Here is a 26,611-nt window from a genome sequence, read left to right as displayed (position 1 = left end):
TCATTTATTTTGTAGATTAAATTAGAACTTTTTTATTTTATTATTGATTACTAAATTTTATTACTCGTCTTCAATCTTATCAATAATGTGACAAGACTCGAACTCAAAACCTCCAAAAGAAGGAGAGATTACATCATTTGAGTTATAACTTAGTGGCAATTATATATATACTTTACTATAAAATGAAGGTGGAATAACATTTTGGCTATTTAGATTCAAGTCTGTATTCATTTATTTTTATTTAAAGTAGTACGTTCATCATACAAAAAATTTAATAAAACAACTTAATTTTAATTCATGTCACAAATTAATTAAATTAGGTTGGTTTAATTGTTAGCTATTAGTTCGTATTAGAGATTTGTCTTGTGCATGAGGATAGATTAATTTTTAGCTCTTCGATAAAAGGATAGTGTGAAAAAACCAAAACAAATTTCACATACCTTGATACCTAGAACCAGGCTAACTTTTTAACTTCTAGATGGTAGCATCACCTGATTAAGTATAAGAATAGATATTAAATCAACAAAAATAGATCAATGCTAATGCTATTTGCTAATGATTTTTTTAGCTGGCACATTACTTACTATCATTGTCATCACTAAACAAGTTTTAGACAAAAATAATGTTCACTTGAATCTATATTTTCTGACATGAAAATAACACAAATTTCAGAAGTGAATATTAATATATGAGCATATAAACAACCACAATTTTTATGTTGGTTAATAGTTAGTTCCATCCCTACTCTGTGGCGTCACCTTATCTAACTAGTCTGATAAGACAAAATTTCAGTTTAAGTTTTAGATGAAGATGTTGTTTACTCTGGAATCTTCATCTTTTGAATATGAAAACAACACGGGACTGAATGTCAATTTATGAGAATATAAACCGCCATAGTTTTATGTTGATTAGTTCCTTCCATTCTCTGTGGCGTCATCTTGTTTAATTGGTTTGATAAAGATAAAATCTCAACCCATGTTTCTTCATCAATAGGTAACATTCTCTATAGGTAACACATGCTTAACTTCATCAATTCAACATTTTCTGATTCATCATAAACAGCTTTAAACACATACAGAGTGAAAGAATAGAGTTGATAGATATGGGGAGAGTGAAGGTTCCCATCAAAAAGATTGAGAACATAACAAACAGGCAAATTACATTTTCTAAGAGGAAGAATGGTCTCATTAAGAAAGCTTACGAGCTTTCTGTTCTCTGTGATGTTGATGTTGTTCTCATCACGTTCTCTCCTTCTGGCAGACCAGCTCTCTTCTCTTCCAGCACAAGGTTTAATTTCTCCACACTACAAACATTCATTCATTTTTACGGAGTTATTATAATAACACATGAATTACTCACTTCCCTTTTCTTTGTTTTGGTGATACTATCCTTTTCTTTTAATATATGTTTTAAAGCTTTGATGAAATTCTAGAGCGATATATTAATCTTCCACCACAAGAACGTCAAAAGTAAGATTTCTTATTAAAATTATATAGTGAGATTTGATTTTATTTTATTCTTAATTTTTGGACTAATTTTTTTCTTCTGTAATTTTTGACACCTTCGCATCTCTTAAAGAATCTATAACCAAAAGGTAATAATATAATCTTGTATGGCAATATTTTAAAATAAACTTCAATTTTAGCTTCAAAAGTTGCTGGTAGTATTAACTAGTAATACTAATTTTCATTGTCTTTCTATCTAGAACATGCAGAGGATGATTAATAAATTGAAAATTGAAGCAGAACAAATATGCCAAGTCCCTAGGTATTTTTTTTTCTATACAACTCTTGATTGAAAATATCTAACTTTATTAGAGGATGATCACACCATTACTTAGTCCTCAAAAGATACACAAATAATTGAGTTATGGTTTCATATTCCAATAGCTGAATTTGACCACAACCTTATTTGGTTTTGAATATATTGGTCTTGCGATGTAGCCCGGTTAATTCAGATTTCCAGCTTGAGGTAATATTAATGAAAATTTTATCGTATATAAAAAAATTATCAACTTCAACTAATATCATGTTAATTAGACTGATCATTCTGTGTCATGTGTTATTCAGAAAATTCAAAGAGAATTATATATTTGCAAGTCTCAGTTAGAAGAAATGGAGAAACGGCTAAGGTGAGTGTCTCAGAGTTTATGTTTGAAATCTCAAACTTACGTTTAATTTTTTATGGAAGTTTTACTTTTTTAACTATTTTTTTTTCTAAGACCGAGTATGAGTTCATTTTCTTTAGTTAGACTATTAATTAAAGAAAATATTTCTTATTACCAATTTTGCAATTTATTATTTATACGATGAATTTTTTTTACAATTTTTTCACTAATACTCCCTTTTATGTATGTTATTATTTTTTACGGAATTCTTATTATTATTTGTTTATATGAGTTTTTTTTACTGCTCTTATTTTTTTTATGAAATTTTTTTGTTTTGTGATTCTATTAAATCTATTTGAAATATTAAATTAAATAAAAAATAGAGCATACAAATATTATTAGAATCATAAACAGTAAAAAATTATAGGTTAAATAGTATTAAAGAAGACTAAAAGTATGCTAGAGAATACTAAAAGTATTATAAAAAGAATATTAGAATTTATTTAAATATTTAAAATAAAATAATATTTAAATTCATATTATTTTCAATAATTTTTAATCTGATGTTGAGTAATATAATCTAAATAATATTTAGTTTATTACTATCTATTTTATAAGAAGTTGTCAAATATAAACCTGTTAATACTAACTCCCCTTCAATCAAAATCAATTTTGTAAAATAATATTACCATCTATGCTTTCTTACAATCAATTATGTTGGTTAAGAAAAGAAATAAAGCATAGCATGGCTACCATTGAATTGGTTCTCACAAATTTTTCAGGATATTTGAAGGTGATCCATGTGAGATCACTACACTTTGTGAGGCTGAATATCGCCAGCATATTCTTCAGCAAACTCTAGAGCAAGTGCAGTTAAGAAAGGTAAGATAATAATATACTCATAAGTTTAGGGTGTTAATGGTATGCATTAACAAAGCTTAATGAAAATACAATTCACAGTCTTGTTTTGAACAGAGTGTCTTGGAGGAAGAATTTAATTTTGGTGTATCTGATCAACAGGTATGTGAAGGTTAAGTTTTTCTCATCACCTCCATGAATTTGTTTACGTATATATTTCCCATTATCAAATATATATTGGATTGGACACAATTATTTAAAAAAAAAAAAATACAACAAAATATAGAATTTGATGAGAATAGAACTTTTGCATAGAAGGCCAGATTAAGATTATTATTTTTATATCAGGTGGATCTTGCAAACACGGTAGATGTAGATGAATTATTTGTTGGAGGGACATCAAATAATCCAGTAGAGTGGCTCCCACAGAAAGATCCAAACGTTGATATTCTGAACTTTGTTGATGCCTATGCTCCTGCTTCTCTTGGGTAACATTTTAATTTAATAGTAATATTATATACATTAGTTTTGTGTACAATTCTTTGTATACCTTCTACTTTTAATATCAAAAGTGATTGATAAGAAATAAAAGATGAAAATTTTATATACTATTAAAAATGTACAAAAGAGATGTACAGAAAAAATAGTGCAAATATCATTTCTCATTTCTCATTTCTCCAATATTCTGTGTTCTCTTCAGGGATCAACAATCACATAGTGCTGTTGTTGACATGTTAGGCACAAGTTCTACCCTTGTGCCTTATACAAACACCCTTCAACTTCAAATGAATCCAGAGAATAATAGTTCAGAAGTCTGCACACTATCTCCTGAGTTTGGACAAGTTATAGATATCGATGGTTCTTCTTGGGAGCAACTTTATGATTTAGGTACTAATTACTAGCTATTTGTGTGATTAGATTAATAGATGATCACTTTAAGGAGAAGCATAGGTTTGAATTTGATCTTTGGAGCAATTTTGATTTGGTGGCAGGGACCCGATCTTTGTCAATAGCAGAGGCAAGGGAGGAAGAACAATATCTGAGTTTCCTTCTTCAGACATCTTAATATCCAATCAACATCATAAAACATGATGAATGCCATCTTAATTTACTTTGCTTCTAGAAAATAAAACATCTTAGTGTTACTTTTTTTGTTTTTCTGGATGAGACAAATTAGTTTTTGATTTGCTAGTCTACTATACATACAGGTCGGTCTCTTTTATAATTGATGTAAGTTTCTACCTTTCTAGTTTCAACTTTCAAATACAACTTTTATAATCACATGCTAATTAATCAAAAGTGTGAAAATGAAAACAGCTTCTGCTTACATATTAAGAGAAGCATTTATAAATTATAAGAAAACTATGCCTATATACAAATATAAAATTTAATTTTGATACATTGTACATAAAAAATAATTTCAACAAAAAATAGCTATTTTTTTTATTAACGACATGAATACTCATCCAAAATAACAAATATAATTACACAATTGTATAAAACATTTTACATACAGTGTTAATATATTAAAATTAAATTTATAAATATAATAAAATAATGAGCAGTATACTATACCAAATCATAATTTTTAAAGGCCGTCTGCTTCATATTGAGACAAATTTGAAGACATGACCGTTCACACTTCAAAGTTATTTGCATTGAGCATTAAGAATGGCGATTTCTTATGTGCCTTATAACCTGTTCACACTTCAAACTGGCTTATTATGATTTCTGTTTTCTGGAAAATGAAAAGGAATAGCTAAATTTGAGACCTAATAAGAGATGCCAAATCGTATCAATGAACGGAAAATGGTTTACAAAATTTTTATTTGTACAATGGTATATAATCATTAAAACAATTAGTAAAATCACCATAACTTTCATTTCTATGTCTTGGATAATCTCGGAAGGATTTACATTCTTAAGTCAAAAGGCTAACACTGTTATCATGTGTCTATATCCTTAATAATCATTAACCGTTTAACACATGAATAGCAAAAAACACATAAAATTCTAGCTGATGATTTCACAGGGGCTATCCAACCTTGTTTTGTCATGAGTTGTAATTTTTTTTTAAATATCTGAGTAACAGGATTCTTTTAATTAAAAAATAAATAAAGTAAGTGAGATTACAGGGAACAACAACCACAAAATCCATTAAAATGTTAGCACCTCTTAAATGGAGTTAAGATCCACAATAAATTAAATCTTGATATGTTGAACTGAGAGATATTGTGACCAACAAAAAAAAAGCTACAATAATATATGTAATTAATACTAATTAACTAAATCAAAATCAAACTAACCTCACCATATATTTAGAGAGTGTTTTATTAATGTTTTCACGAAAAGAAATATACTATTATAAATATCGAAATAATTTTGAGAAAATAAAAAATTGAGATAATTTTTTTCTTAATTGAAAGTAAATATATGTTTGAACATATTTTATTTTAGTGAATAAATATTTATTTGAATGTTATTAATTATAAAATTTTTTATCTATTTTATGGTTTAGTATATTTATGATCATTTTCTTCTCAAATATTTTAGAGTTATAATTTAAAATTGAGAGTAAAAAATTTTTAATTTAAGATCTGAAATTTGAGATAAATAAAATAAATTAAAAAAGCCTAATGTTGGCATGTTGGTTATCAAGCATTATTAATTTTATTTAATTTTATTATTAATAAAATTCTTATCTTTTCTATGAATAAAAAAATTAATTCTAACAATTTTTACGTTGATTAATGGTTAGTTCCTTTCCATCTTTGTGGTGTCACCTTATCTAACTGACCTGATACTGATATTGATAAAATTTCAGTTTAAGTTTCTTCCATTTCTATCATCAAATAAATTTTAGATGAAGATGATGTTCACTTTGAGATCCTCATCTTCTAAATATGAAAACAACACAGGCGGGTTAGTATTAATTTATGAGCATATAAACTGTCATAGTTTTATGTTGGTTAGTTCCTTCTTTTCTATGGCGTCACCTTGTTTAATTGGTCTGATAAAGACAAAATCTCAACTCATGTTTCTTCCTATTTTCTTGCATACTTTTTTCAATTATCGCCGCCTAATAGGTAACACATATCCTTAACTTTGTCAATTCAACATTCTCTCATTCATCGTAAACAACTGTATACACATAGAGAGTGAAAAAATAAAGGTGTTAGATATGGAGAAAGTGAATGTTTTCATCAAGAAGATTGAGAATATAACAAACAGGCAAATTACATTCTCTAAGAAGAGGAAAGGCCTCGTCAAGAAAGCTTATAAACTTTCTATTCTCTATGATGTTGATATTGTTCTCATCACGTTCTCCTCTTCTAATAGACTGCTCTCTTTTCTTTCAGCACAAGGTTCAATTACTATACAATACAAAATTAATTCATTTTTATGGAGTTATTGAGGAAAGGCCTCGTCAAGAAAGCTTATAAACTTTCTATTCTCTATGATGTTGATATTGTTCTCATCACGTTCTCCTCTTCTAATAGACTGCTCTCTTTTCTTTCAGCACAAGGTTCAATTACTATACAATACAAATATTAATTCATTTTTATGGAGTTATTATTAAGTACTCTGAGAGTACAATAAAATGATTCAATTTTTTAAATCATTATATACTGCATATGCTAAAGAACTTTATCATAAATATCCAACTTGTTATTTAATCAATACATAGTGTAAGAATTATAATTTATACTCAACTGCCTAATATTTATGATAATTTTTTCTCAAATACTTTAGAGTTATAATTCAAGATTTAGGGTGAAAAATTTATAATTTAAGATCTAAAATTTGGGATAAATAAAATAAATTAAAAAAAAACTAATGTTGGCAAGTTGCTTATCTAACATTATTAATTTTATTATTAATAAAAATCTTAAAAAATATCAAATGTTATTAATAAAATTCTTATCTTCTTTATGGATAAAAAAAATTAATCCTAAAAATTATATTTAAAAAAAAATTAAAAAAAAGTACAAATTAAATAAATAATATAGAGATAAAATTATTTATTTTTTAGATTAAATTAGAACTTTTTTATTTTATTATTGATTACTAAATTCTCTTACGCATCTTCGATCTCATCATTAATGTGACAAGATTCGAACTCAACCTCTAAAAAAAAGAGAGATTATATCATTTGAGTTATAGTTTAGCGGCAATTATATATATATATATATATATATATATATATATATATATATTACTTTAAAATGAAGGTGAAATAACATTTTTCGCTATCTAGATTCAAGTCCGTATTCATTTATTTTTATTTAAAGTAGTACGTTTATCATACAAAAAAATTAATAAACTATTTGCTAATGATCTTTTCAGGTGTCGCGTTACTCACTATCATTGTCATCATTAAACAAATTTTAGATAAAAATGATGTTCACTTGGATCTATATATATCTTTTGATATGAAAACAACACAAATTTCAGAAGTGAATATTAATATACGAGCACATAAACAATCAGAATTTTTATGTTGGTTAATAGTTTGTTCCATCTCTATTCTGTGGTGTCACCTTATCTAACTGGTCTGATAAGACAAAATTTAAGTTTAAGTTTCTCCGATTGCCATCATCAAATAAGTTTTAGATGAAGATGATGTTTACTCTGGGATCTTCATTTTCTGAATATGAAAACAACACGGGACTGAATGTTAATTTATAAGTATATAAACCGCCATAATTTTATGTTGGTTAGTTCCTTCCATTCTCTGTGGCGTCATCTTATTTAATTAGTTTGATAATGATAAAATCTCAGTCCATGTTTCTTCATCAATAGGTAACATTTTCTGATTCATCGTAAACAGCTTTATAGGTAATACATATAAAACTTCATCAATTCAACATATTCTCTGATTCATCGTAAACAGCTTTATACAAAGTGAAAGAATAAAGGTGATAGATATGGGGAGAGTGAAGGTTCCCATTAAGAAGATTGAAAACATAACAAACAGGCAAATTATATTCTCTAAAAGGAAGAATGGTCTCATCAAAAAAGCTTACGAGCTTTCGGTTCTCTGTGATGTTGATGTTGCTCTCATCACGTTCTCTCCTTCTGGCAGACCAGCTCTCTTCTCTTCCAGCACAAGGTTTAATTTCTCTACACTACAAACATTCATTCATTTATACGGAGTTATTATAATAACACATGAATGACTCACTTCCCTTTTCTTTGTTTTGGTGATACTACCCTTTTCTTTTAATATATGTTTTAAAGCTTTGATGAAATTCTAGAGCGATATATTAATCTTCCACCACAAGAACGCCAAAAGTAAGATTTTTTATTAAAATTATATAGTGAGATTTGATTTGATTTTATTCTTATTTTTTGAACTAATTTTTTTCTTCTGTGGTTTTTGACACCTTCGCATCTCTCAAAGGATCTATAACCAAGAGGTAATAATATAATCTTGTATGACAATATTTTGAAATAAGCTTCAATCTTAGCTTCAAAAGTTGCTGATAGCATTTACTAGTACTACTAATTTTCATTGTCTTTCTATCTAGAACATGCAGAGGATGATTAATAAATTGAAAATTGAAGCAGAACAAATATGCCAAGTCCCTAGGTATTTTTTTTCTATACAACTCTTGATTGAAAATATCGAACTTTATTAGAGGATGATCACACCATTACTTAGTCCTCAAAAGATACACAAATAATTGAGTTATGGTTTCATATTCCAATAGCTGAATTTGACCACAACCTTATTTGGTTTTGAATATATTGGTCTTGCGATGTAGCCCGGTTAATTCAGATTTCCAGCTTGAGGTAATATCAATGAAAATTTTATCTTATATAAAAAAATTATCAACTTCAACTAATATCATGTTAATTAGACTGATCATTCTGTGTCATGTGTTATTCAGAAAATTCAAAAAGAATTATATATTTGCAAGTCTCAGTTAGAAGAAATGGAGAAACGGCTAAGGTGAGTGTCTCAGTTTATGTTTGGAATCTCAAACTTTCGTGTAATTTTTTATGGAAGTTTTACCTTTTTTTTTTACTATTTTTTCTTTCTAAGACCGAGTACGAGTTCATCTTCTTTAGTTAGACTATTAATTAAAAAAATATTTTTTATTACCAATTTTGCCATTTATTATTTATACGATGAATTTTTTTTATAATTTTTTCACTAATACTCTCGTATATGTATGTTATTATTTTCTATAGAGTTCTTATTATTATTTGTTTATATGAGTTTTTTTACTGCTCTTATTATTTCTTTTTTTTTATGGAATTTTTTTATTTTGTGATTCTATTAATCCTATTAGAAATATTAAATTAAATAAAAAATGGAGCATAAAAATATTATTAGAATCATAAACAGTAAAAAATTATAGTTTAAATAGTATTAAAGAAGACTAAAAGTACGATAGAGAATACTAAAAGTATTATAAAAAAAATATTATAATTTATTTAAATGATTAAAATAAAATAATAAAATAATATTTAAATTCATATTATTTTCAATAATTTTTAATCTGATATTGAGTAATATAATCTAAATAATATTTAGTTTGTTACCATCTATTTTATACAGAAGTTGTCAAATATAAATCTGTTAATACTAACTCCCCTTCAATCAAAATCAATTTTGTAAAATAATATTACCATCTATGCTTTCTTAGAATCAATTATATTGGTTAAGAAAAGAAATAAAGCATAGCATGGCCACCATTGAATTGGTTCTCACAAAATTTTCAGGATATTTGAAGGTGATCCACGTGAGATCACTACACTTTGTGAGGCTGAATATCGCCAGCATATTCTTCAGCAAACTCTAGAGCAAGTGCAGTTAAGAAAGGTAAGATAATAATATACTCATAAGTTTAGGGTGTTAATGGTATGCATTAACAAAGCTTAATGAAAATACAATTCACAGTCTTGTTTTGAACAGTGTGTCTTGGAGGAAGAGTTTAATTTTGGTGTATCTAATCAACAGGTATGTTTTTCTCATCACCTCCATAAATTTGTTTACATATATATTTCCCATTTTCAAATATATATTGGATTGGACAAATTTATTTTACAAAAAAATACAGCAAAATATAGAATTTGATGAGAATAGAACTTTTGCATAGGATGCCAGATTAAGATTATTATTTTTATATCAGGTGGATCTTGCAAACACGGTAGATGTAGATGGATTATTTGTTGGCGGGACATCAAATAATTCAGTAGAGTGGCTCCCAGAGGAAGATTCAAATGTTGATATTCTCAACTTTGTAGATGCCTATACTCCTGCTCCTCTTTGGTAACATTTTAATTTAAGAGGAATATACTGTACATTATTTTTGTGTACAATATTCTGTGTTCTCTTCAGGGATCAACAATCACATAGTGCTGTTGTTGACATGTTAAGCACAAGTTCTACCCTTGAGACTTATACAAACACCCTTCAACTTCAAATGAATCCAGAGAATAATAGTTCAGAAGTCTGCACACTATCTCCTGCGTTTGGACAAGTTATAGATATCAATGGTTCTTCTTGGGAGCAACTCTATGATTTAGGTACTTTTATTACTAGCTATTTATGAGTTTAGATTAATAGATTATCACTTTAAGGAGAAGCATAGGTTTGAATTTGATCTTTGGAGCAATTTCGATTTGGTGGCAGGGAATGGATCTTTGTCAATAGCAGAGGCAAGGGAGCAAGAACAACTAATTGAACAATATCTGTCTCAGTTTTCTTCTTCAGACATCTTAATATCCGATCAACATCATCAAATATGATGAATGCCATCTTAGTTTAATTTGCTTCTAGAAAATAAAACATCTTAGAGTTACTTCTTTTTTTTTTCCTGGATGAGACAAATTAGTTTTTGATTTGCTAGTCTGCTATACATACAGGTTGGTTTCTTTCATAACTGATGTCAGTTTCTACCTTTCTAGTTTCAACTTTCAAATACATCTTTTATAATCACATGCTAAAAACAGCTTCGGTTTTTATGTGCCTGTTATAACTAATTCTGAAAACAATTACTATATTACAAACTGGCTTATTATGGTTTCTGCTTTCTAGATAATGAAAAGGAATTGCTAAATTTGAGGCCTAATAAGAGATGCCAAATCGTATTAATGAACAGAAATTGGTTTACAAAATTCCCATTTGTACAATGGTATATAATCATTAAAACAAATAGTAAAATCACCATAACTTTCACTTCTATGTCTAGGGTAATCTCAAAAGGATTTACATTCTTAACTCAAAAGGCCAACACTGTTATCATGTGTCCATATCCTTGATGATCATTAACACTACACCCTGCATCACAAAAAACACATAAAATTCAAGTTACCAAATACTGAATTTCAAATTTAGTTACACTCATGATAGTTAGTTATGTTGACTGCATTTGCCATTATAATTGAAAATCAGCATTGAATGGACTTCACAATAAGCATTCAGCACGAAGTTAAAGTCATTAAAGTACTAGTCCCTTACCTATATAGCATCACTCATAAAAGTTTTCTTCATAAAAGTCATCTTCAAAGCATGAATTCGGTATCTGGGGAGGGGAAGGAAAGTTTGCCACATACTTGAACTGTTACAGCACAAAGATCACAGAGGTCATTCAAGTTCAAAGAATGAAGGTAATAACAAAAAGGAATGCAAACATACAATGTAAAAATACACACCTTATGCTGCTTGTATTTCTTCCTAATAGCTTCGAAGCATGCTCCCCTTCTTCCCAAATACAAGTCAAGTAAGATCAGAACACATTCTTTCAACTGAAGTGAATCATATCCAGTGCGGTCATAAAGGGTTAAAGTCTGAAACAAGCAGAAAAACATCATCATAAATGCCTTAAATCACAGGTTAAAATCTATAACAATAATAATATAATATTAAACACATACCCAGGGGTTCGATTTAGGCGACATGATAAATCTAGCAAGAAATATAACAGCAGCAGCCACCAAAGAAGGCAAGAACTTCAAACATCCATATTCCAACAAGCTTAGTTCAGCAAGGTAATAACACAGAAACTCAAACTGCAACTTTTGACCCTTTTGACTCTCACAAGCAATCTCATTAAACCTCCTGCAATCCATAATTACAAAACTATTAATCAACTTCAATTCCAATTGGGATCTATAATATGTTACATTTGCAACAACAGAATAATAATTACCTTAAAAAGGTCTTAATAGTTGGGCTACCCATTTCAAAATTCAAAGAGTTCAGTATGTTAGCTTCCATTTCCACTACCTATAATGATATACCAATGGCACCCTAAGTGAGTGGAAAATCCACCAAATACCAAAACGAAAGTCAATGTTACAAAATCATTTACACGTGACTATGAAATATTTACCTCTGATTTCTTGTATGTGTTATCAGTGATAAAGCAGAACTCCTCCACATGAGGAGGATTAATCTCTTCATATTTCCTGAACATTAGACACAAATACGAATAACAACACTTTAAAACTGATTAACATCTAGCAAATGATGAAGTTGGTGAAGACTTACGCGGCAATGAGCATTGATGAAACACCGAGCAACTGAAGATAAGGCTTGGTGACACGATTCGTGGAGAGATACCTATCAATGTAAGAAATTGAAAGATATAGTGTGTCAGAGAGAAGCTTGTATTCCTCTGCAACTTCCACTAACCAATCCACCAAAATCCCTCTCATGTTCGCAGTTACATCTTTCTGAATCCTCTCAAGGTAATCAACTCTCGGTCTTCTATTCTTCTCCAACTGAGAAAAAAATCAGCACTCATCAGAATCAATACAAGACCCACCCCCCAAAAACACCAACATGAAATGCTAAAAGGTGCAATTTTTCTTGAGACCCAGAATTTACCTCCATCTTCCGAAGGTACAGATAGATATCAGAGGCAACAGGGTCAACATTGAGCTTGTCATCTTCATCATTAAGCACATTCTCTTTCTCCTTCACAACCTTCATGTTCTTGTCGGCGACAGAGGCTTTCTTGGGCTTGGCATTGTTGAGGCATTTGGATTTTGGTTTCTGAGTATTCAAATTTTCAGTAGGAAAATTGGTAATTTCACCCAACACAACGCGCTTCCTCTTGAGGGGTTGAGTCTCAGTGAGGTTTGCGGTGATGGCCCTCCTCTTTGCGGCGGCACGAGTCTCCATCTCTGAAGGTGGCTCTCGTTGAAGAAAGGGGACAGAGAAAGAGAGAGGGTAATAAGAAGGAGCAGAGAAGAGAGGAAGAGGGTGCCAAGTTTGAAGGGAGGGATATTGAAAGAGACAACTGGGATTTATAGTATGATAAGTATGAAGCATGAAGAGCGCCATTTGAGGGAAAATTTCAAAACAGAGAAAGACAGAGAAGATTAATGAAAATGAAAATAGTTTGAGAATTAAGAGTGCCGCTACTGGTAAAAAATGAAAATGGGTTGACGAAATTTTGAAAAAATGAAAATGAAATGTTGTGAAGAGTGAAGCGTAATTTGTGTTTTCGTAGGGCGGGGATGGCGCCAATATTATGCTCCCTAATTCAGAATTTTTGTTTTCTAAAACAATTTAGTTAGGTAACAAAAAAGGTTCTAGATAATAATAAGTCAATAAATGTTATTGAATTGAGAAAGTATGAAAAAATAATTACTTTTATGAATAATTTGTAGTTTTGGATAGAGGTGTTATCGGTTCGGTTTGGTTTGGTTTTGGACTAAAAACCAACCGAACCGATATGTTCGGTTTTTACAGACACACAATCGTTTGATTTGCTGCTTTTACAACAACCGAATCGAATCAACAGCGATTTGGTTTGGTCGGTTTTTTCGGTTTTTAATTTATAATGAGAAAAATATGAATCATAATAATTAGAGGTTCAAAATAGTCAATAAACTAAAATAATAAGAGTAAAACATTGAAATGGTTAAGGATTGGGGATTTTTGTTGTTAGGTTAAAGATTAAAATGGTTAAAACATTGAAATAGATGCATATGTTCGGTTCGGTTTGGTTTCTATCGAGCCAACCGAAAAATGAACCAAACCGATCGATTTTGTCAGGAAAAAACCAAAAAAACCGATTTTTTCGGTTTTCAAATTGGTTGTTGTAATTTTCGGTTCGGTTTGCGATAATTTTCGGTCCAGTTCGATAACTTACACCCCTAGTTTTGTACAATAAGCTTAAAGAAAAAGGTATTTTAAAAATTAAAAATTAAATTTTTAATTAATTATTTAAATTTAAATTTTGAAATTTAAAAAATTAGGATTAATAGTTAAATTCATTCATACTACGTGCAGCAACTCTAATATCATAATAACCACCAAATATCTCCTCTCTCTCGTGCTACCGCCCCTCACATTTGTCATTCCACCCCCTCTACGCCGACTGTGCCGCCGCCGTTGGAGTAGACTGCTGACACTACCAAAATCAACCCTCGTGCACTTGTTCATCTGTAACGGGGACCAATCCATCCGCAATCACACCCGTGTCTCCCTTTTGCTGTTGCAACATCCATCGGACGTGCTGTTGCGGCCACAATCACACATCAATTCTCGCTGGAGTGATAGTATCGGAATTCGTACCGAACCTGATTAGGATCCACTTGATCTTTGGCGCATTCGTGTTCGGATTGACGATTTTGAAGGGAGGGAATTTCACGGAGAGACTGATAGAGAGTATCGAGGATTTCGTGTCCGGGTTGTTGTTGCCGCTGTACTTCGCTTCGAGTGGGTTGAAGACTGACTTGGCAAAGATACGTGGCAGGAAGGCTGGTGCATCGGATTCAAGATATCAAGAAGGCGAGTGCTTTGTTTCATGGTGTTCAACTTGGCTTTTTTGGATTTCGCTCCACTTACACCTTTAAGGTATATACATCAACGGACGAATTTATATTTGGAAGTTCAATTCACTGGGTATGTAGATAAATATTTTAATTCTTAATTGGATTTAAGTATATACAATTAACAAATGCTGAATAGTCATTTCACTAGGTAGTCGGATGATTATTTTAATAACTACGTGGATGGTTGTTTGATGGCCGGTGAGAGAGTTTCTAAAAACGGTGGGAAAGGGGAAGAGAGTGTTTGGATAAATTTCATTGGTAAATTAGGGTTGGGATAGTTAATTTTTTGAAATAACTGTTTGGGTTTCTTTTTTTTCCTTGATTGGGTCAAATTTAAAACTCATTGTATACATTGTCAAGATTTCTCATTGTCTTTTATATTAATTAATTATCATTAATTAGTATTTTTTATTACTAACGAGTTATAGTTTAAATAGCATAATCTTCTCACCTATCTATCTTTCTATTCTTAATAAATAAAAGTAGATGGATAAGTTTACCCACATTATTTTTAAAACATTTTTTTCCTCTTATTAATGCTATGTCAGCATTTACTAAAATAATACTCGAAAGTTTATGCTAATGACAAAAATAACTTTTAAAAATATAAACAACAAATAAGTCAACGAATGATTTGAAAACGAAACAAAAATAACCAATAAATATTATATTTTTTATAAATGTAAAAAAATTGTTGTATTAAACAAACTACTTATCTATTTAATCTGAATTTTTATCGAGACATCTATATAACTATTTCTAAAGGCTTTAAAATCGTCAGAGGTAAATTTTACGAATTTATTATAAGTAATTTTTCTTCAATAGTTGTGATTGATAGATGACAAGTAGTATTATTATGAGATTGGATAAGGTAAAAGGATTCAAATCGAGTGAGGCTTAGGAAAATTATATTCATTGTATATAACCCTCGTCTTATGAGTAGGGTAAGACCTTGTCAGGATGATGTGAATGTTTAAGCTTCTAAATATAGTGATTTGTTAAATGAGATATGATTAATTTTGGGATGGCGGTTTCGTTCCACCCACAGTGAAGATGGTGGTGTGGTGCCGCTTAATATTTGACGATGATGATTATCATGGATGATGGTATTGGTAAGGATAGAGGTTTTGTTCCGCTTGCGTGATTATGAATGAAATATGACTATTGATTGGTAAGAACTTGCGTCACTGATGAGATATTCGTGCATGGCAGTGATGGTGGTTTTGTCCTGCTTGCTCAATGTTGTGGTGAACATGTAAGAATGGTGGTTTTGTTCTGCCACATCCTCTCTTATGGTAAAGGTGGTCGAGCACTCTCTTAGATAGTGTTGCCTACCGTAAAAAGGTATAAGGGTATTTTTTGCGATTTTATATTATATTTTACAGATTTTTTAAAAGTTTTGATATTTTTTCTTGGAGATACACGACAAAGAAAATATATTTTAGGGTTAACTATCGAATGTGTCGAATTCTGACAATGTGATTGGCACGTGAGCTCACAACTAATAGGATAATAATGTATCATATACATTTGTTTAATTTATTTAGATGTGCATAATTATTTGGTTTGTGTACTTGTTTGTCTATTTACTAATTGTACTATGTGTATTTTGATTCTGATTGATATTGGATGCCTTGCTTGTGTTTATTTTTCCTAAAGGAAAATTCTACTGTGCTGAATTCAATATTCCTCCGCAGATGCTGATGAAACCTGGGGTGCCTGTGGTTGGAACGCGTGTCCAGAGAGAAGGAGTGGCGTTCTGAAAATCGTGGTTGATGATGCCAAGAAAAGTGATGGTGGGTCCCGCAGTTGGCAGGGGCTGTGCCAGTTGTCCATGATTAGGAAAAGGATTTACTGATGATAATGAAAGTAGTTAATGTTAATGTAGCCGGTGTAATTAATAATAATTTTTATTGAATGAGCGGGCCTATTAAATAATAACCGGGTGGAGTTGTGTTCTTGGGCTGCTGGCCTTCGAAGTTGGATTTTTTCAGGGTTGGGGGAGTTGACAAAAACCCGTTGGATATTATAATGGGCTCGGAAAAATTGATGTAGGTTACATTACCCCAACAAAACCAATGGGCCTTAGTAAGAAAAAATAATGGGATTGAAATTTTAATGTGAAATAATTTAGTTTTAAGTATTTTATTAATAATTATAAACACTAGTTATGTGTATACCTAATTAATAGTTTATTTTATTATTTTAAACGATAGACAGGATTAAATAATCTAATTATCTATTGAAGAAAGTGAAAAATTTATTCAAGTTTAAGTTATTAATAATTATAACAATTAATTATTATAAAAAGGTATATCTCTAATTAATAAAAAATTTATCTTAATGGCTTGTATGCATTATTATAAAAAAAAATTGTTTATAAAGACAATAAAATTAATTAAATAATTAAATTTGAAGTAACTTATTGATAATTATACTAATTAATTATATTTATATTGAATAAAGAAATGACATTAATTATCGAAACAATAAATAATTAAATAATTTAATTATTTGTTGAAAAAAGTAAATAAGTTATGCATGTGGAATTCATTAGTAATTATAAGAATTAATGATATTAAGTAGTTATATCTTTATTTAATAATTTATGTTATGTTCCTGCGTGAAAAGAGGTTTGTGAGGTATAGCCTGTTTTGTTAGGTAGCGTTTGTTTTTGGAGACAAGACACAGAGATATAGACAGTACATATTTAAATTAGTGTTTAGAAGCAAAGACATGGACACTGAATATATTAAATCCGACGGCGCACTATAACCTCCACGACATCTACGGCTAGGGTTTCAATTTTGTTAGAACTTTCATTAGCTTCAGACAGAACGTTCGGGGACACTTCACAGGTGAAGGAGAAGTGGGGTAAAGTCCATGGGTTGGGCCATTTTCTTTTTTGTTCTTTTCGGTATTCTATTTTCCCCAGGCCCATCAATTTTTTCATCTAACTGAGGCATGAGACTTAACAAAAAAAAGGCCCAATTACACTATATTAGATTTAATCTCCAATTAACTACCATGCTGTTACTTCTAATCAATCTCATTATCAATCTCGATTTCCGCACTATCACTGATTGTGGGACCTTCTACTGTACCAAATGCCTTCCACTGCAACACATGCAAAACCAATATCTATGTCAGCAGGACACGTGTTTTCACCACCTTAAAATAACCAACACCCACACCTGCTGAGGAATCTTTCTTTCAGCACACTAGCACCTCCCTTTCCTAAATTGATATTGGTGATTTAAATTGCAGCAAAGTTTGATGGGTTCGGTTAATAACCGATTATGACCTAGGCATAATAAATTTATTTGTTAGGATATTACATGATTCCTCCATCACAATATATATTGCCACCACCTCAAATATAAATATAAATTAAATTCCTAATCTATACTCAAAGAATATTAGACTCAAACTCTTAACCCTAAATTTTAATTATACCTAATTTGCAATACATGACAACTACAATATATGACTAACTATTCTATATTTATTATATGTTGAGTTTGAGAAATAATATATTATTTTTTGTGATGATAAATATATATTTGGTCGAGTTTGAAAATTCAAATTGTATTTGATAAGTGTATTATTGTAAATACAGACTACAAACATACATCGATGATTTAGTGACAAAACACAACCCATTATTAGTGTTATATATGTAGATCAGTTTTTGTTAGTTGGGCTAGCAATACACATTAGCTCTAATCATGACGCAAACAAACATATAGGTGGACAAACATTGCTGCTACAATTAGTCGATGCATCAATACAAGTAAAGAGATGAAAATGGTTCTTTTCATCAAATTAATGGAGAAAAAAGGATGAAATATTGGAGTCAAAATAGAAAATTAAGGGTGAACATTAAATCAGTACAACAAGAATAAGTGCGGCTATGGAAAAAAAAATAATAAAAAGGACAACAGGTTAAAGCATACCACCAGTCACGATCCCTTTCTACAGCAATTCTTTATGTAATTTGTGCACCTCCACTACCCTATTGTAACACTCATTTTAAAAGAGAGAATGCAACTACGATCCTATCCTATGAGTTCAGAATTTGTTTTCAAGCCAAGCTTTAATATTTGGAAAAAAAAGGCATTTAGCTAAATTTTGGAAGTATAGCATTTTTTGCTAACTTCTTTTCCATTATTTTGTTCATTGAATATTATGATTTTTTAATTTAACTTTATTTGTTTCAAGAAAAAACTTAATACGTGAGGAATTATGAAAATCCATAAAGAGAAAAAGTAAAAAGAGATATACTTGGACAAAAAATCATAGATTATGTCAAAAAATTTCAATATAATTTCTGTTTGTTTTATGAGTCTAAAAGATTTTTTTTTGCTAAGTTGAGAGAACACTTAATCTGAGAAATATAAGTTAGGTTAGCTTAATAAGCCTTGTGAGAGGCTTGAGAAGTTCATGATAATATTAGGTTGAATTCTTTAGAATTGGTAAATATAGCTAGGCTGCCGTTCTTTGACACTGAGTCTAAGGCTACCGTTATGCTAGCTGAGACGGAGGTTTTGAGGGCCAAGGTTGCTAGGCTGAAGAGAGAGAAGGTAAGCTGCTAGAGGATGTTAAGAGTGCTATTTTAAGAGACTATGAAGGCCTAAGCTCAAGTTCTTGTCCCGGGTATGCACGTGTCTATGATGGGAGCATTTTGGATTGTTAGGGATGGTCAGATTATGGATTTAGAGCAGTTTGTTATTATTTCTTGCTTTTTGTTTATAAGCGTGTAAGCAGTTTGTTTAGCATTTTGTACTATTTTCTTTGTTCGAACAATTTTTATGAAGTTTGTAAGCCTTTTTTTTGCTCAATGAACTGATTTGTTGGCTACCTGTTTTAGTGCCCCGTTTGTATGAATATTGCGCCCTTTTTGATGGGTTGGTTGAAACGCGTTAAAAATATTTTATTTTTGGATATCCGTTTGTTGGCTTCGGAGGTGGTTAGGCCCCGGGATAGCCGTCTAAATTGTTTTGTTCGTACCGTTTGGGTTAGAACGTGAGAAAAAATGCTTACCGCTTGGTTTAGGCACGAAGATAGAAAAAAGAAGTGACTTATATTAAATGGCAGGCCTCGTTAAAACCTCCTGTTCTTATCTGTGTAGAAAATGGTGCCCAAAGATACAAAAATATGAAATAAAAAAGGAAACTAAGAAAAACTATGCAAAATAAAATAAAAGTTTCAATAGTTACTAGATTGGCAGGGTTTCCCTATGAGTAGAAACGTCGTATGTTTGTAGCGTTCCATAACCTTGGTATCTTGTGTCCGTTAAGTCGTTCTAACTTGTAGACTTCTTTGCTTATTACAGTTTTGATTCAATAGGGTCCTTCCCAGTTTGTGTGAGTTCGCCTTCTCCCGGAGTAGGAGGCCTATGTCGTTGCATCGTAAGACTAGTTTACCTTCCTTAAAGTCACGTTTTACTATGCCTTAATTGTACCTTATGCTCACTCTTTGTTTTAAAGCCAGTTCTCATAGGTGGGCTATGCTTCTGACTTCATTTGCAAGGTCCTATTCTACGACATCGCCGTGTCCTCCTACAGTAATTCGGGGACTTGGTTCCTCGATTTCTACGGGAATAAAAGCTTCCAGTCCATATGTTAATCAAAAGGGGTTTCCCCAGTTGAGCTCTGTGGTGAGGTTTGGTATGACCAAAGTACAGATTCGAGTTATTCACCCCAGAGGCCTTTAGCTTCATCTAGCGGATTCTTGAGTCCCTTTACAAGGACTTTATTGGCCGCTTTCACTTGACCGTTAGTTTGTGGATGTTCCAAAAATTCTTGAGTCCTTCCAAAAATTCTTGGAAGCGCTTGTCTGCAAAGTGGGTCTTGTTATCAGAAATTACGATCTCAGGTATTTTCGAACTGAGTTATGACTTGCCTAAAAAATTTTTTTTGGCATTGGTTGGCTATGATTGTAGCCAATACTTCGACTTCGATCTACTTGGTGTAGTAATCAATGATGAATATAAGATATCGAAGTTGTCCGGGGGCCGTGGGGAACGGTCCGGCAAGATCGATTCTCCAGGTTCCAAAGGGGCGGTCCGCTGTTGTTACGCTGAGCTGGTGTCGGGCTGTTTGGTATAAGTTGGCATGGGCTTGGCATTTCTTGCAGCTTTTTACCAATTGGAGAGAGTCTTTGGTGATGGTAGGCCAGAAGTACCCAACTCGGATAACTTTCTGAGCTAGGATTTTGCCCCCGACGTGATGTTCGCAGCAGCCTTCATGGAGTTCCTGAAGTACATAGTCTGTGTCACCGGGCTCTACACCTTTGAGGAGAGGTTGAGGTAGCCATCGCTTGTATAATTGCCCTGCTATTGTGGTATACTTTGTGGCTTCTCGTTTAATTTGCTTTGCCTCGCTTGGTTTCTCGGGTAGGTTACTGTTGTTTTGAGGTATTGGAGGATTGGGAAGGTACAGGAGTGCTGGTTCATTATGGTAAGGTTTACCAAGGTCGTGGTCACAACAGATGGAGCTCTGATGACTTTTTGGATCAGCGACCGGTTCCCAAGGGCCGTCTTAGTACTCACTAGTTTGGAGAGCAAATCGGCTATCGCCTTTCATTCATAGGGAATGTGTTGGACGATTACTTCGTCAAATCCGGCCATAAATTATTTGAGTTTGGATAAGTATTGTTGCAGCAAGGGATCCTGTGTTTGGTAGTTCCCGTTTACTTGGCAGCTAACCAATTGGTAGTCGCTACAAACTTATAGTTTTTTCGCCCCGACTTCCCTTGCCAGTGTCAATCCAGTCAAGAGGGCCTCGTACTCGACTTGGTTGTTGGAGATCGAAAATTCGTACCAAATGGAATGTTCAATAGTGATCCCATTCTCGTTTTTCAGTATAATTCTTGCACCTACAGAATTGGTGTTTGATGAGCCGTCGACGTGGAGCTCCCATGACTCTAGGGGTTCACTTCCGGGGGTCATTTCGACAACGAAGTCCGCTAGGGCCTGAGCCTTAATCATGCTTTTGGGTTTGAATCTTATCTTGTATTAGGATAGCTCGACCGACCGGGCTATGTGTCCTTTGGTCGTCTCCTCGGATGAGCGCTGCTGCTAACGCCTCTTCAGTTATAGACAAGTAAATGTACAAGGTCTCACCCATTTTGGATTTTAAGAGTACGAGTGGTTTCACCAGCACTCTTTTGGAGTGTCGGAAGGCCTCCTCACACTCGGGCTCCTAGTTGAAGCTTATGCTATTTTTCATGAGTTTAAAGAAGAGGATGACTTTTTGGGGTAATGCTCCGAAGAATCGCGAGAGGGCGGCAAGTTATCCTGTTAGTTTTTGGACATCCTTGAGGTTTGCTGGGATGCTCATCTCGAGAATGGTCTTAGACTTTTTCGGGTTTGCTTCTACTCCGCGCTATGTGATCATGAAGTCCAGGAACTTCTCTCAACTTCCATATCGAAAGTGCATTTTGTGGGATTTAGTCTTTACAATCATTTGGGATTAGGGGTGGCAAAACGGGTCGAGTCTGTCAGGTCGATCCGCTAAACCCGCTAAAAAAGGCAGGTCGGGCTATAATTTGGAGCCCGCCAAACCCGGTTTTGGCGGGGCGGGGCGGGCCGGTCTGCAGGGCTGAAGATTTTTTTCTTTTTTTTATTAAATAAAATAGTGATTATAAAATTAATAATTATAAAATTTTTAAACACTTTTTTTTTCATTTTTTGTTTTTATTCTTCTTTTAATTATTAACTTTATTTATTTTATTTTATAATTTCATATATATGCTCAAATTATGTGACTTATTTTTTAAAATAAAGATGATTTTATTGACAAATATCATTTTGAATAATTTTATTAAATTATAAAAATTTTAAAAAATAGTAAAAAATTTATATTATAATTTGACTATTTTTTATTTGTATTTAATTTTTAGTTATTTTTTTGGTTAATTTTAATGATTTTTATTTTTCAAAAAAAAAAAAGAGTCAAGCGGGCTAACCCGCCAATCTGCCGTAAAGCAGGGTGGACTAACATTTTGAACCCATTTTAATTGGCGGGACGATCCGGTCCGCCCTATTTATAGGGCGAGACTAGGCGTGGCGGGCGGGTTGGGACGGGCCGGCCTGCTTTGCCACCCCTATTTGGGATTGACACTTGACACTGTTTCCTAACACATCAGACTGTTTGTTATTCGGTAATAGAAGTCAATTTGTCTATTTTTTTTAATGGCTGCTGCCTTAGTTGAGGTTTAAGAATGATTAAAGTGCACTATGTCCTATATAAAAAGGTCGGAATTGAATGGGATATTTACCCTTTATTCTATTATTTTTAGTCTCTAAATAAATATTTTTTATTATACGTTACACGCATTTGAATGTACACTTTGTAAAAATTGTATAAAATCTCCAAGTAAATTTTGAAGAGTTTACCCATTACCATGACTTGGGGGTGAAGCGGAAAAGAAGCGCGCCGTCCCCGCCATATATGAAAAACACCAAAACAAAATCTCACAAAACACACTCTAAAACCGAAACCGAGTAGCGGCATTTCAAATCCAAAGTCCAAACCCAAACCCACTTTTCCTTTTTCAGAAAAACACTTCAGTTTGGCGCTCTTCTAATTCTTAATTATTAACATGTTCCATTATTTTAACTTCACAATCCTGAATCCCCACTCCACACTCCACACCATCGGATCCTTCTTCATTCCTCTCTCTGTGGCTCTTCTCTTCTCTGTTCCAATACATACCACTCTTAACGGAGATGGAGACACGCGCCGCCGCAAAGAGAAGAGCCACCGCCCCCACCCAACTTGAGATTCAGCACCTCAAGAAGCAGCGTGTTGTCTTGGCCGAACTCCCCAATTTACCCAACCTCATTCAATCCCCCATCAACAGGAAACCCCATTCCACCATTGAAGCAAAATCACTCAAGTTCCACGATCCCAGTCTTATCGACGCGCCTTATGTTTCCGACATACATAGCTATCTTCATTCAATGGAGGTTGGTATCGCGCTTTTCTTTTCTTTTCTTTCTTCATTCTGGTGTGTCAATTTTCTTAGATTTGGATGCTCTTTTTCTTGTCAGATGGAGAAGAAGAGAAGGCCAATGGTTGATTACATTCAAAAAGTTCAGAAAGAAGTTACCGCTAACATGAGAGGTGTATTGGTGGATTGGTTGGTAGAGGTTGCAGACGAGTACAAACTTCTCTCAGAGACTCTTTTTCTCTCTGTTTCTTACATTGATAGATTTCTATCTATAAACCCTGTTTTTCGATCCAAGTTTCAGTTACTCGGTGTTTCCTCCATGCTCATTGCATCGTAAGCATTCATTCAACGCCTTTTCGTTATGCTTCATCTTATCAAACCTCATAATTCTAATTAATTAATTAATTAATTATTGTTTTCTCGCTTCTCAATGTTCAGGAAGTATGAAGAAATCAACCCTCCCAATGTAGAGGAATTCTGCTACATCACTGAAGATACATACACGAAATCACAGGTAAATTTAAAAAATAAATGTGCTTTGTTAATTCTCATTGCTTCAATTTCGTGGATCTTGTTTTGTTCTTTGTCAATCCTCACTCAATTCTTGTAAATGTAGGTTGTACGGATGGAAGCTGACATACTCAAATCCCTAAAGTTTGAAATGGGGAACCCTACTGTTAAGACCTTTCTATCTATGTATTCAGGAATTGCTTCTATAGATAAAAAAGTAAGCTTGCTTCTACTTTGTGATTTCAAAACCTCTATTACATTGAATTAACACTAAGTCTCTACCTTTTCCTTTTTCCTCTTGTGTCAGATTAAGAATTCTCAGGTTGAATTTTTGAGCTGCTATCTTGCTGAGCTAAGTCTTTTGGACTATGATTGTGTGAAATTCTTGCCTTCTATGGTAGCTGCTTCGGTTATATTTCTTGCCAGATTTATTATCTGGCCTGTGGTGCATCCTTGGGTAAGTATTTGACTCTCTTCTACAAGAAGTTAGGTTCTGTTGCTCAAGGCACTTATTGAATTTAGTACATTTTGCAGACTTCATCCTTGTGTGAATGCTCCGGATATACATCGCTTGAACTTAAAGAATGTGTTCTGATCTTACATGACTTGTATTTGTCGAGAAGGGCAGCATCTTTATCAGCTGTTCGGGACAAATACAAGCAGCACAAGGTGATCATCTTTCCTTTGTGTTTGTTTTTGTTATGGCAAATTGAGTAACACTAACTCTTGATAGTTTTGTTACTGTAACAGTTCAAATGGGTTGCAAATCTGTCTTCCCCACCAAGTATACCAACTTCTTACTTTAAAGAAGAGTGATGCAGTGAGAGTACCTCATTGAATTTGTTAAGCGATGGGAGGTTGCTATGCTCCTCACAAGGTGCATGCCATTTTTATCTATGCTATGAAAGGAGCTATTAATTTGGCATTTGGCTATCAACTTCATTGGACCAAACACCATTGGGATTGGGATGGTGAATGGTACTCAGCATATGGCACAACACAGGCCAAAGCATTAAACAGTCGCATGCAAAAGTGTTTTTCCAATTTATTGCTAGCGGATTCTTTGATGATAAAGTAATTCATTATTCATTAATTGATTACTTTCATAGATTCATAATGTTGAAATGTTTGCTCTTCAATATGGATGCTCCAAAGTTTGAGAAAATACGATATTTTTCCTCGAGTGAGATGATTTCACTAAATAATTTAACATCAAGAAAATATGTTGGCAAAAGGTTCGAAGAAACATGGAGCTAATACTCAATGGTTCTTGAAATTGCAGACCAAATTCAAATTGCACCCACAAATTTCAATTACCTAACAAGGATTCTCAAATTTAATATTGTGCTCGTGTTAGTTTCCGAGCTCATTTTTATTAGTGTGAACTGACAATAGAAATGAAAAACAGTTATATGATATAACAATTTTGGTTTAGGCTCGATTTAGTTCCTTTGATTGAGCATATAAGAGTTCCAAATTTTCCAAATTGATGTCATTGTTGTCTTTGTATGTTGGGAAGCAGTAGTCAAATTTTTAGGAGCTCCATATGGTCTTAGTCACATAGAATTTGAGTGAGAACTCCAATTGAGATAAAGGCGAGAAACTTCTACACCGGTGTGGTTATGGGATGTGTGTGTCTTGTGTTTTGTTGATCTTAGACCATGATTTTAAAAGGAAAATACTAGTTGTTCTTTAATTTTCAGCTTTTAATTAGTCTTTTAATTTAAATAATATCATTCAATTAAATTTTAATTGAAAGACATTTCTATTTTGTAAATAAACATATTGGTAATTAAAATTAATTTAAATTTTAAATATTAAAAATTTTTAAATTTTTTATTCACTTGGTAAAATAGTTATTTTATTATTTTTTCTTTTTCCTATGTTCTTCTCTCTCTGATACGTTCTTCTCACTTTTTTTGTTCTTCTCTGTTGGTTTTTCTGTCTCGTTCTTTTAGTTGTTTTTCTCTCTCATTTTTCTTATTCTATTCTATACTATTTCATACTTAATCTTTATTCTGTATGTTTTTCTCTCTTGTTTTAATATTATTGCGAATTTGGTTATGAATGATTCACAATAAAAAAATTAATGACTATGCAAAAGAAAAAAAATTGTTGCGGAAATAAAAAATAATTTTTCTAATATCTTATTCGATAAAATCTTATCTAATATTTCTTATTTTTCATTATTAATTGAATTTTTTCATTACTTATATATTTGAACATTAACGTTTTTAAAATTATTAAAATTTATGTTCATAAAATTTGTTTTTTTTTTTTAAATTATAACACAAAAATTAAGTTATATACAAAATATTTTTGAAACACATCCAAAATCATAAATCTAAAATTTAAATATAAATGTTAAAAATAAAA

At 32.0% G+C, this 26,611-nt stretch overlaps 4 protein-coding genes across 4 annotated transcripts; 3 read left to right on the top strand and 1 right to left on the bottom strand.

Annotated features, from left to right (window-relative positions):
• The first annotated feature begins 1,102 nt into the window (after nucleotides 1-1,102).
• LOC130945596 (agamous-like MADS-box protein AGL66) lies at nucleotides 1,103-4,031 on the top strand. Its single transcript, XM_057874305.1, has 10 exons — nucleotides 1,103-1,287; nucleotides 1,416-1,469; nucleotides 1,579-1,594; nucleotides 1,706-1,767; nucleotides 1,944-1,971; nucleotides 2,070-2,131; nucleotides 2,890-2,989; nucleotides 3,314-3,453; nucleotides 3,666-3,853; nucleotides 3,958-4,031. The coding sequence occupies exons 1-10, from the start codon at nucleotides 1,103-1,105 to the stop codon at nucleotides 4,029-4,031; spliced, it is 909 nt and encodes a 302-aa protein (XP_057730288.1).
• Nucleotides 4,032-7,893: 3,862 nt separating this feature from the next.
• Nucleotides 7,894-10,726, top strand: LOC130946287 (agamous-like MADS-box protein AGL104). Its single transcript, XM_057874963.1, has 10 exons — nucleotides 7,894-8,078; nucleotides 8,207-8,260; nucleotides 8,370-8,385; nucleotides 8,497-8,558; nucleotides 8,734-8,761; nucleotides 8,860-8,921; nucleotides 9,698-9,797; nucleotides 10,108-10,247; nucleotides 10,317-10,504; nucleotides 10,611-10,726. The coding sequence occupies exons 1-10, from the start codon at nucleotides 7,894-7,896 to the stop codon at nucleotides 10,724-10,726; spliced, it is 951 nt and encodes a 316-aa protein (XP_057730946.1).
• A 314-nt stretch (nucleotides 10,727-11,040) lies between these two features.
• Nucleotides 11,041-13,180, bottom strand: LOC130946286 (putative cyclin-A3-1). Its single transcript, XM_057874961.1, has 8 exons — nucleotides 12,810-13,180; nucleotides 12,471-12,703; nucleotides 12,313-12,388; nucleotides 12,130-12,206; nucleotides 11,855-12,038; nucleotides 11,633-11,767; nucleotides 11,439-11,538; nucleotides 11,041-11,258 (listed from the first exon to the last, which is right to left on the bottom strand). The coding sequence occupies exons 1-7, from the start codon at nucleotides 13,104-13,106 to the stop codon at nucleotides 11,449-11,451; spliced, it is 1,092 nt and encodes a 363-aa protein (XP_057730944.1). The 5' UTR covers nucleotides 13,107-13,180; the 3' UTR covers nucleotides 11,041-11,258; nucleotides 11,439-11,448.
• Nucleotides 13,181-23,438: 10,258 nt separating this feature from the next.
• On the top strand, nucleotides 23,439-25,300 carry LOC130946680 (putative cyclin-A3-1). The gene is made up of 7 exons (XM_057875517.1): nucleotides 23,439-23,741; nucleotides 23,826-24,058; nucleotides 24,164-24,239; nucleotides 24,342-24,452; nucleotides 24,543-24,692; nucleotides 24,770-24,904; nucleotides 24,986-25,300. Exons 1-7 carry the CDS (start codon nucleotides 23,502-23,504, stop codon nucleotides 25,049-25,051), a joined length of 1,011 nt encoding a protein of 336 aa, XP_057731500.1. The 5' UTR covers nucleotides 23,439-23,501; the 3' UTR covers nucleotides 25,052-25,300.
• The last annotated feature ends 1,311 nt before the right edge of the window (nucleotides 25,301-26,611 follow it).

The sequence above is a fragment of the Arachis stenosperma genome, chromosome 8 (genome assembly GCF_014773155.1).
Source record: "Arachis stenosperma cultivar V10309 chromosome 8, arast.V10309.gnm1.PFL2, whole genome shotgun sequence".
In the NCBI taxonomy this organism is placed as follows: Eukaryota; Viridiplantae; Streptophyta; class Magnoliopsida; order Fabales; family Fabaceae; genus Arachis; species Arachis stenosperma.
The sequence above is the reverse complement of the archived record's forward strand: the minus strand, read 5'-3'. Positions and strand labels throughout refer to the sequence as shown.

What these genes read in the sequence shown, in the direction of transcription:
- LOC130945596 (XM_057874305.1), top strand. Translation starts at nt 1,103, where the DNA reads ATGGGGAGAGTGAAGGTTCCCATCAAAAAGATTGAGAACATAACAAAC. An exon ending in GAAATGGAGAAACGGCTAAG is followed by an intron (nt 2,132 to 2,889) that starts GTGAGTGTCTCA and finishes CAAATTTTTCAG; the next exon opens with GATATTTGAAGGTGATCCAT. An exon ending in AGCAAGTGCAGTTAAGAAAG is followed by an intron (nt 2,990 to 3,313) that starts GTAAGATAATAA and finishes TTTTTATATCAG; the next exon opens with GTGGATCTTGCAAACACGGT.
- LOC130946287 (XM_057874963.1), top strand. Translation starts at nt 7,894, where the DNA reads ATGGGGAGAGTGAAGGTTCCCATTAAGAAGATTGAAAACATAACAAAC. An exon ending in CAAATATGCCAAGTCCCTAG is followed by an intron (nt 8,559 to 8,733) that starts GTATTTTTTTTC and finishes CTTGCGATGTAG; the next exon opens with CCCGGTTAATTCAGATTTCC. An exon ending in ATTCAGATTTCCAGCTTGAG is followed by an intron (nt 8,762 to 8,859) that starts GTAATATCAATG and finishes TGTGTTATTCAG; the next exon opens with AAAATTCAAAAAGAATTATA.
- LOC130946286 (XM_057874961.1), bottom strand. Translation starts at nt 13,106, where the DNA reads ATGGAGACTCGTGCCGCCGCAAAGAGGAGGGCCATCACCGCAAACCTC. An exon ending in ACTATTAAGACCTTTTTAAG is followed by an intron (nt 12,039 to 12,129) that starts GTAATTATTATT and finishes TATGGATTGCAG; the next exon opens with GAGGTTTAATGAGATTGCTT. An exon ending in CGCCTAAATCGAACCCCTGG is followed by an intron (nt 11,768 to 11,854) that starts GTATGTGTTTAA and finishes TGCTTGTTTCAG; the next exon opens with ACTTTAACCCTTTATGACCG.
- LOC130946680 (XM_057875517.1), top strand. Translation starts at nt 23,502, where the DNA reads ATGGAGACACGCGCCGCCGCAAAGAGAAGAGCCACCGCCCCCACCCAA. An exon ending in GGCCTGTGGTGCATCCTTGG is followed by an intron (nt 24,693 to 24,769) that starts GTAAGTATTTGA and finishes TACATTTTGCAG; the next exon opens with ACTTCATCCTTGTGTGAATG. An exon ending in ACAAATACAAGCAGCACAAG is followed by an intron (nt 24,905 to 24,985) that starts GTGATCATCTTT and finishes TTACTGTAACAG; the next exon opens with TTCAAATGGGTTGCAAATCT.